The 10,114-nt window shown below is 38.6% G+C and overlaps 1 protein-coding gene across 1 annotated transcript; it reads right to left on the minus strand.

Moving 5' to 3' along the window:
- Nucleotides 1-248: 248 nt before the first annotated feature.
- Nucleotides 249-3,179, minus strand: LOC147445360 (uncharacterized). Its single transcript, XM_086524573.1, has 10 exons — nucleotides 3,120-3,179; nucleotides 1,804-2,094; nucleotides 1,635-1,724; nucleotides 1,465-1,563; nucleotides 1,298-1,366; nucleotides 1,083-1,187; nucleotides 921-1,001; nucleotides 759-833; nucleotides 621-683; nucleotides 249-521 (listed from the first exon to the last, which is right to left on the minus strand). The coding sequence occupies exons 1-10, from the start codon at nucleotides 3,177-3,179 to the stop codon at nucleotides 249-251; spliced, it is 1,206 nt and encodes a 401-aa protein (XP_086380699.1).
- Nucleotides 3,180-10,114: the final 6,935 nt, after the last annotated feature.

Raw genomic sequence — 10,114 nt, forward strand, 5'->3', positions numbered from 1 at the left:
AGTTAATCATCTAGAAAATCCAAACTAATAAGTCACCTAGTAAATCTAAACTAGTTAATGACCTAGAAAATTTAAACTAGGTAGACATATAGAAAATCTAAACTAGTAGAATGTATGCTAAGTCAAATCTTTAAGTGATTCAGGAAATGATTTAATCAACTTAACAAGAGAGGTACATGTAACCAAATATGAAAGTTCAATAAGATAATGTCACTTTCAAACACATAGAAGTTTCAAAGATACAAATCTCAATCTTCATTTTCCAACTCCACATCTTTGAGTGACAAAGCTCCTACCTTATCAAAATTGATACAAACTATGCTCTTCACTAAGAGCCAAGTCACTAAATCCTCACACATGGTAAAAGAATTGGTGTCACCCGCCTTCCTCTTGAAGAAGGAATGTGTTTTTTTGAGAGCACTATAAGTAGGTTTTACAAGATGATAAATGTCTTCAACCTTCTTAGTACCAAGCCATTTCATTAGAATGGCTTCTTTATCACTTACACATAACTCTCGTGCCTACAAAAAAATAACAAAGAGTATCAGTCATCATCTAGTTAAACTCTATGTGTATTAGTCAAAGTATAGTGCAAGTAGTACACCTAACAAAATACACACCTTTTTTTCTAAAACAGAGCTTTCATCAATAATACTCTCTTCTCTAGATCCACTTGATAGTTCCTAAACATGAAAACAATATAGTTTTAATCCTAGTTACCAAGATTTCATTTATATAGCTTAACTTAACCAATTTACCTTTTTCTTTTTGTTATTGGAAACCTTTGAAGCTTTCTCCTTTTTTTTTAGAAGCTCTTGAAGCTTACTCATAGCCTAAAAACACGACACACAACAACTTATAAAAGAAAGTAAAATCCAATATCGATCAAGCTACTCAACACAAATATATTATTAGCATACCTTTCCTTTTCGCACACTTTTTCTAGAGAGCAGATCTACATTTGAATCGCAAAATTCACTTGAAGTGTTATCTTTCATTTTCTATATACCAAACAATCACAATAATCAAGCAATACAAAAAATGTATTTTATGCATCAAACAACATAACTTCAAACTCAAACCTTGTTCTCTACATGGTTATGATCAACACCATGTGAACTCTCATAAGATTTTTTTTCTTCCAAAGGAACCCCAAAGCTCCCATCTGATATAAATCTTTGATACTCCTAAATAAAAAATAATCATAATTTAAGTGAAATATAAATATAAATAAATAAATAAATATATATATATATATATATAGAGAGAGAGAGAGAGAGAGTACTTTTGAACGTACCTCATAAGCATCATTTTCTTCATCATTATTTTGCCAAGGAATTTCTGGAATATATACTTCTACATATATCTTCCTAAGTTTTCATAAATAAACCATAAACAAATTTAACTTTAAGAACACACATTTAGAAGCTCAAGATGAATAGTGTGTAGTAACCAATTACTCACATTAGCTGGTGCCTCCTTTTCCATTTTGTTTTCAATTACCACAATAGTATCCATGTCAGTAAGCTTTGCCAAAGCATTGTCATCGTGAGCATTCTCTACCTATTGAAAATAAAATGTAGATGAAACAAAGCATCAAATAAGCCACTAAGTATTCATGCTAACTATCTTACCATTTTGTTAGGAGAATCATCTTTATCCAAGTCATTGGATTCTCCATGTTGCATCCCAACATCCTTATCATGTAAATCATTATTTATGGCCTATATTTGCATTAAAAATATCTTGTAAGTATAAAACACACAAAAAATATAACTTTATTAATGCATTAAATAACCATACCGTAGATCCACTCGAGGAGGACGTTGATTGGTGGGCCTTTTGTTTGTTATACTTGCGCTTAGCGGCAAGAGACTTGATACACCATAAATAAATATCATCCTCCTTCCAAGGATAAGAAGCTCCATCTATGACAATGTCTTTGAGTTTGCCTATGTTGTCTCCAATGATGCTCATAACTTGACTCTTTCGTTCAAGATTGTTTCGAAGGTCACCAATAGAGTCAACTTTTGCAAACCATTGTCCCACCTCCCCATAGTTAGAGTATAACACTCTATATTGATCCGGATGATACTTCAAAAGAAAATTTCTACCATAAAGCTTCCCTACATCTCTATGTGTGGGAGGTGGAGGTCTAAACACCTGGTCATATATCTCTGGATCATATTTAGTTGCACAAGGTGGATCCCCATGTGTAGTAATGCTAGTAGGATTTCCTAAAATTCTTTTGTTCCAATTGGCTCTCCATACACTCAACTCTTTGAGAGCTTCATCATGAGGTTTCGAAAGCAATGCAGCTAGAATAGATTGCGGACAACTCATATTCACCCTAACAAAGTCAAACAAGCACACACATATAAAAATAATTAACAACCACCAATAAAAACAAGTTAAATCACTTTAAAGAAAAGAGACTTAAGTCAATATAGACATATCTAAGTAGTGGGTTGCAAAATTAAATATAGACTTGACACATTGTATACATGCTCAAATAGTGGGGTACAAAATTAAATGTAAACTTGACACATTTTAGACATGTTCAAATAGTGAATTACAAAATATAATCATTCATTGGAGCGCCATATAATAGGTACCCAACGATCAAGCTCCCCTAGCTTAGTGATCTTCTTCTTCTTCACTACAACCCAACCTTCGAGCAGAAACAGACAACTATCCCAACTTCTCCATTCATTCTCCTCTATTTGAACTTTCCAAATATTGCTTTGATGCATAGGAGGCTTTAGTATAGCAAGCTTTTCCATTTTTTCCTCACAGTTTATTTCCCTAACCACGGCATGCTTCAATTGTTCCACACCTCCATTTTCGATGCATACTTTTACTATATCATGCTCTTGGAGCCATAAAGGAACATTTCCACATTGTCCTTCCTCTAGCAATGTATCCCTTCTCTTTAAGTCTTTCACTTCATAAGCTATGAACTTATGTCCTCGCGATAATGGCATTGGAATAAACTTATGTAGCAAAGATGAGATTGGGCGAATACAATCCCAAGTGAAGGGCAACGGTATCTTTTCAAGGACACTCAAAGTTCTTGTGACTGTATCAATAAGTAATCGTTCTAAATGAGTATCACCTACAATGCATTGCTTATAGTATCTCCCTGCAAAGAAAAGCATGGACTTTCCTTGATGCTGCATAGAGAAAAAAGAAGTTATAGAAGCTTTCCAATGGCCCCTTTACTCTACTTGTTGATTTATATCATCAACCTTCGCCACCACATCAGAGCCAACTTTGTATATTTCCCCTCTGAAGAGAACCTTGTCATACGCCTTTACTTCTGCAATAGGAATTCTTGCTTCAATGTTCCAAAAGCTCCTTAAAAAGGTATACTCCTCACTTGTTGGATTCCGATAAACACATCGCTTCTTTGAAATTGCAATGCCTTTGAGAAGAAGGCCATCTATACATGACGATCTTTGACCATGTTTCAACATGATATTCCACAAAGATTTCGCTGCACCAATAGACGAAACAATTGCTAAACCATCCATATGTTGCAGTGGACACTCCTTTGAGTAGTCTTCTATAGCGGAGTTACTGAAAGTGCCACCCATAGAGGCATGCAAAGATCTTAAGAATCTTTGTTCCGGAAGAAGCCCATCACTATCTGATTGCACAATCTGAAAAACTCTAGTAAAGAACTTCCTCAAATAATATTGGACTACCTTGGTCGATATGTATGACAAATGTGGTAGGGCTAAGAAGCTTTGAGTTGTTTTCAAAAGGTGCGAAGTGAGCAATCACCACCTATGCTTGCATCTTGAAGACATGTGGCAATGGAAGATGTTGAGATGAGCAAAAGAACTCACGATGATATAGTTTGTCAAGGAGATCCTAGCTCTTCAAAAGGGCATCAATCTAGGGGAACTTGATCTGTAGAATTTCATCATGAGTCATGGATCTTGGCACAAAATAATCTCTCATGGTTACATGATTGAACCACTCTCCTCATGAAGTTGTGTCACACTACAGGCAGACTCATTACGCCATGATAGTATTATAGACATCTCCATAATCTTTCGTGATGTTTCAATTCCATGATATCATTATCATGCATAGCTCTCGGTACTGCAAAACCCCTCGCTTATCTTCGTGAGGCTCTGATACCATGTTGAACCACCACGCACAAGAGAGAGGAGAGAGAGAAGACACCACATTTGCAAACCATAAAGGTGTGTTAAGTGGTCACACGAGATGAGTTTATATAGAGGGGAGCAGGGGGCTATATATAGAGATACGATGTATAGCACAACATGCACTCCAACCCTTACTCCCTACTTGAAACATCTTCCAAAACATTAAAGGCGCCCTCGTTGAGTCACTTTATCCCAATCCACTCGTGACGAGTCCTCCTATGGTACACTCTACACTGTCTTATGACCAAACTCCAAAATAAACTAAGTAAAAAATGCACCAAACTTTAGAGAAAGCTTAGCCACCCTAAGTAATCTAACCAAGCCACCATTTCCGTACTTGAGAAATTCTAAACTAACCTCATGAGACGCTTCATGTGGAACCACATTGGATATACTCGATACACTCTTGACCACTTATTTGCCTTGTAAAAATCCCCCAATGTATGGACTGTTATTGGTATGCTCCGCTTGGATCTTGGTGCACCCATGGCTCGTTATGAGCATAGGCTATATGTATTTTTGTTATGCAGGGATAGGGCCGTGCAGGGATAGGGCGATGCCGAGCTAAGGTTGCAACAGCTCAAGCCATATTCTCTCTCTCTCTCTCTCTCTCTCTCTCTCTCTCTCTCTCTCTCTCTCTCTCTCTCTCTCTCTCTCTCTCTCTCTCTCTCTCAGCATGCAGATAGCTTGCGGTCATGTCGCAGAAGCAAAATGCAGTAACAGAAAAATTATGAGTTTCAATGCAAAGGTACATTCAGGTGGTGGTATGCAGTCTAGCGGAACATATCTCCTCAATACAATGTCGTTCGATGGTCAATGCGAACTTGCTCTGCGGCCATAAAGCTATTATACAATGCCATCGACTAACCTCAGGATTGTGGAAGTCTTGCTCCTACCCTTGCTCTCATTAGCTGCCTTGTGGACACAACTGCAGTAGTACATGTGCAAGGTGCCAAGTTGAGCAGCGTGTGAGCATTTTCAACCACCCATGTGCAATTCCCTTGCCATGTTTCCACATATGCAAGTTGCCATGTGGTGCACCATGCAAGCCCTGTGGCCTCAAGAAACCATGCCTTAATCGTTGTGTGCATGAGCGTTGTGCCCATACTTGTGAGAAACCTTGTGTCCCATGCTTACTGCCATGTCCTGGATGTGTGAACACTATTCTTGTAGTCTTCCTTGCAGTTCTATATGCACAAGGTCTCGATGTGACACACCTTGTGGCAAAGCTCTAAAATGTGGTCATCCTTGTATTGGGATGTGTGGTGAGCCGTGCCCCGCGAAGTGTCGGATATGTGACCCAAACACTCCTGAGATGTTCACAAGCCATAAATTGGGAAACTACCATCCTATACCCTCTTTGTGCAGCTTGTAGATTGTGGCCACATTTGCGTGGTGAGAAAGCTTGACAGCTACATGGATGGACCTAATCCGCAGAAGAATTCGTAGGTGTTTTATGGCTTTGAGATGACTAACAAACTTTGCATTTAATGAGTGCAGGCAACGGAGTGTGACAATGCTATTGCATACATGATATCTTCCTCCAGTGTCTGCATGGTGTAATTCCCATTTTGTATTTGTACATCTGTGGTCAAAAAATTACAGTTGATATTCATCTCATTTTGAATGTTTGGATATCAATCTGGCATGTCTTGGAATTATCCAATTCGCTAAAGTATGGTGATTGATCACACTTGAGAGAGAGAGAGAGAGAGAGAGAGAGAGAGATTGGCTTTACATTGGGGGGCACAAGAAGGGAAAGGAGGAATTGAAGCATCATGAATCGATAACCATATCGCCTTGTTGATGTAACTTGATGTATGTCAGCTCATTAGAAGAGCCTTTAAATAGGGTTGATTACATGCAAAGTTATTGAGTTTTGATGTAACATAGCCAAAGCCTAGAGGTTCATTTTTTCTGCATGCTTCCAATTCTTGATAAAGTATTAACATTTGCAATTTAGAGAGAGAGAGAGAGAGAGAGAGAGAGAGAGAGAGAGAGAGCCCGGCATAGGATGCTTCTCCCGCTGTTTTTGCATCCCTCGACGTAGGAAAAGATGTGTACCTTCCTGTGTCTTCACCTCATACCTTCCTCAATCTTCTCTTGTGCTTAATATGCCAAGCATCACACACACAAGATATCAGCACTTAGCTTCATCGTAGACACCTTCAATACAAGTTGATCGATGTCTCCTGCTTCAATGAACTAGACCACAACAGAAAGGCATGAGCTCCACATTGTGAGGTTACTTCCATTCTTAGCTCTCTCATTATGCTTTGATAAGCAATCACAAACAATCTCCCATTCTCACTACACCTTCACCTGATGTGAATATATATATAGGAAAAATTACCAAAATACTCCTTTAATTTGTGGAAATTCCCATAATACACAAATTTCAAAATTTCCCGACATACCCTTGTGCGTTATTTTCTAATTTTTATTCCTTTTTGACAAATGAGATCCGTTTTTGAGTGCTTGCCATTGCTAGGGATGTAATTTGCCACAAATTACCTCCAAAAAAGGACAATTTATACCTAAAAATAATGAAGCAAATCATCTCCAAAGCCTACATAGTCAACTCAAATTCTAGATATGCATCTTGATTTGATAGACGATCATTGTTCTTATGAAAAGCTACAATTTTTTATTTTTTTTGGAGAAATTTGATCTCACAACAAAGAGTATGATCTTCCTTGTAAAAAGCCCCCAATGTATGGACAAGCATCAAGTTAGAGATGGAATTTATAAGCCTTAATATGGATATTTGACATTTAAAGTTTTCAATCTATTGCCTCTTGTAGTAGGGAATACATTCTCCCGTTGAACTAGATATATATGCAATGAGTTTCAAGGAGTGTAGCACCATTTGCAGTACTTGTATCACCTCTAAGCTACACTAATAAGTATTTTCATAATCACACCATAAAAAAGTAAGAGACGGCACCACAATCTCTCCTTTGAAAGTAGACACAGTAAATAGGTCTTGCACAACTTTCCTTAAAAAATCTCACCATACAATATACCTTCTAAAAAGACAAAAAAAACGATATGAGAAATGATATAGACAAGTGCCCAAACTTAGGTATTGATTTTTTCAAGGTCATGGAATATGAGAGTTATAATGCAGTCTGATGCTTCTTTGCAAAAATGAATTACGAGAAAAAATAAAAACATCACAAAATAGCTTAATAAAACATAGTATAAGTACCATAGTACATACATATATTAAAAGAATACGTATTATGATTAGTGCTTAGTATAAAGTAATCACTATATTGCGATGTGGAAAGGCATGCTTAGTAAGTGGGTTGGACCAGCTAGATTTTATTACTTGTAACTAGTGACTACATAATTACTATATAGTAATTGCATTGAATTTAGGATTTGCTACTTCTAACTAGCAAGTAAACATAGTTACTATATAGTAATTGTGTGGAATTGGGTTTTACTACTTCCAACTAGCAAGTCAACATAGTTGCTATATAGTAATTGCATTAGACCAAGGATTTACTACTTCTATGTAGCAACTCCACTTAGTACTATATAGGAAATCTAGAGGTACTTGAAAGTTGCTAGTTCCATCCAGCAATTATAGACCTATCATATAGTAACTTATGAATTTTCTAGTTCAATCTAGCAAAAAGCTCCTTACTTCCTACTTAGATCTAGGAAGTACATGGAACCCAAAACCAATTTCTATATGATAACATGTCAAAAGCTCCTTGTGGCACCCAACTGCATGGTTTGGGACTACGATGTGGGATGAGCAGGATCCATCCATGACTCTGTCAATTTCTCAAGGAGTGAGCTTGGAAAGTGATGCGAGAAATGCTTGCTCAGTGAATTTTGCATGGTGGGTGATTGCTCATATTCTGCGCGACCCTATATGCTTGTCCCTTTCAAAGGGAGCAAGGGTGGTTTGCATGATGACAAGTACTATTGGAATTTCATAGAGTCTTCGACTCGCATGGCAGTAGAGAGGGCATCAGTTCAACATGGACTGGGTTCTCGAGGCAGAGATTGAAGTACAAAAACTATCGCATGGAAAAGCGGACGTCGGATATCGTCATTACTTTTGAGTGAGCTCCATGCTGTTAGGCCGCAAACTGAGGAACAAGTAGTAGCACGCGGACAGAGTGACGGAGGTGTTGAAGCAGAAGTAGAAGAGAATGTTGATGGTGGAGAGACTGGTGGACATCACTTGGGCTCAAAAGCTGCCAGGCGTAACAATATTGCTAAAGTAATGTTTAAGGAGCACACTCGACTCAATGTCCAACTAGTGTTCGGCACCACTATCATAGAGGACAGTGGAGATGACAGTGAGGGTGACGAGCCAGAGGGAACTTGATGTGTTGTGACACATTCGAATTGTTGTGATGCATGGGAGTCGTAGGAACAATCGCGATTTTAGATTTTTGGAAATTCAGATAATGCGGAAGCTCACATCTGCAGAATTGCAGATTCCAGGTTTTCAGAATTTGTCGAATTTCAGATTCAGATTTTTAGATCAAGAAAACACAGAAAATGCAGAATTTCGGATTTCAGATTGCTGATTTTGACAAATTTCTGAATTTCAGGTTTTCACATTTTCAGAAAATTCAAAAACACTGATTTTAGAGAATTTTAGATTTCTAGACTTTTGAACTGCGAAGCTTTCGCGAATCGCTTTTTGAAGATTTTCAATGTGTGTAGAGTGGTAAGGATGGTTCATTTGCAATTTAAATTTGCACTTCTTGGCTCATTGATGGTTGTATTTTTTATAAGGATTGTGAAACGCCAGCTTTTGCTGCTCTTTTTCAAAACAAATAATTGGTGTCGAGAGGTCGAGATGTTTTACATTATGCAATGGTTGAGTGGTGCAATTAAATACATGTATTTGGTATAATGACATGTTCAATGTGTTTATGGCATAGCAGCTTGTTGTGCTATTCTTTATGGACAGGTTCAATCCATTTCAAAAGCATTCGAATTTCAGTGATCTTGGGATGGGTGGACCTTGCTTTGAGGAAGGCATCACGTAGCTTCAGTCATGCACAAAACATCTTGAGGCAGGAGCGCAAAAGCAAAAGGGGGAAGAGATGGGCAAATGAGGGGATTAGGGTGGGATGGTGCAGACATGGACGACTGCTGGTAGCAACCTCGTAGAATTGGGAGGCGCTAGAACATAGGGTTGTGACAATCGGGCGCGTAGAGTCTTCTATTACTTTTGAAAAGTGGAGTTTTAAGAAAATGTGGCCAGCCCAGTGTGACAGCACCCCATCCATGATGAGGCCATGCATTCCCGTGTCAGCTTGGGCGGGTGTCGTAGTGTGACAGGGGCCTAATACAGTGCCGCCTCTGACAATTCTATTGGAGAGAGAGAGAGAGAGAGAGAGAGAGAGAGAGAGAGAGAGAGCTACATTTTTTAGACCTCTACACTCAATCTCACAGACTATGCGTGACCGACAGAGCAAGAGAGGCCCCTAATTGCCCACATCCAATTTGAAAATGATGAGATGGTTCCAGTCATCAACATGGCAGGACAAGCGAGTTGCATACATGTGACGGTCATGGACAATGATGTCATGGAGAAGGTCGTGAACTGCATACCAGAATCTTTGTAAGTCTCGAACATGGGGACCCGCTTTTTGGTGATTTTGGAGTCAGCCTACGCCAGCTTGGCCCAACATATGGCCGTGTCAAGGCCACAAATTCAAAACCAATAGTCAATGCTACATTGATTTTGTCATGCTTGGTTCCATTAGCTCCTTATGTCACTCTTGTAGATGTCTATGGAACTCTCGTCGCCCCCAACAGCATAAGGAGAAAAGTCTTTATCACCAAACACACAGGCAGCAACACAGCATAGCCCTTTAGTCCAATCAATAGCACCTGCCTTGAGCTAACTTTTGCTACTATCATTGTTGTCACCTTGTCAATAATTTGGAGGGCTA

The sequence above is a fragment of the Adiantum capillus-veneris genome, chromosome 12 (assembly GCF_014529385.1).
Source record: "Adiantum capillus-veneris isolate H3 chromosome 12, ASM1452938v2, whole genome shotgun sequence".
NCBI classification, from domain to species: Eukaryota; Viridiplantae; Streptophyta; class Polypodiopsida; order Polypodiales; family Pteridaceae; genus Adiantum; species Adiantum capillus-veneris.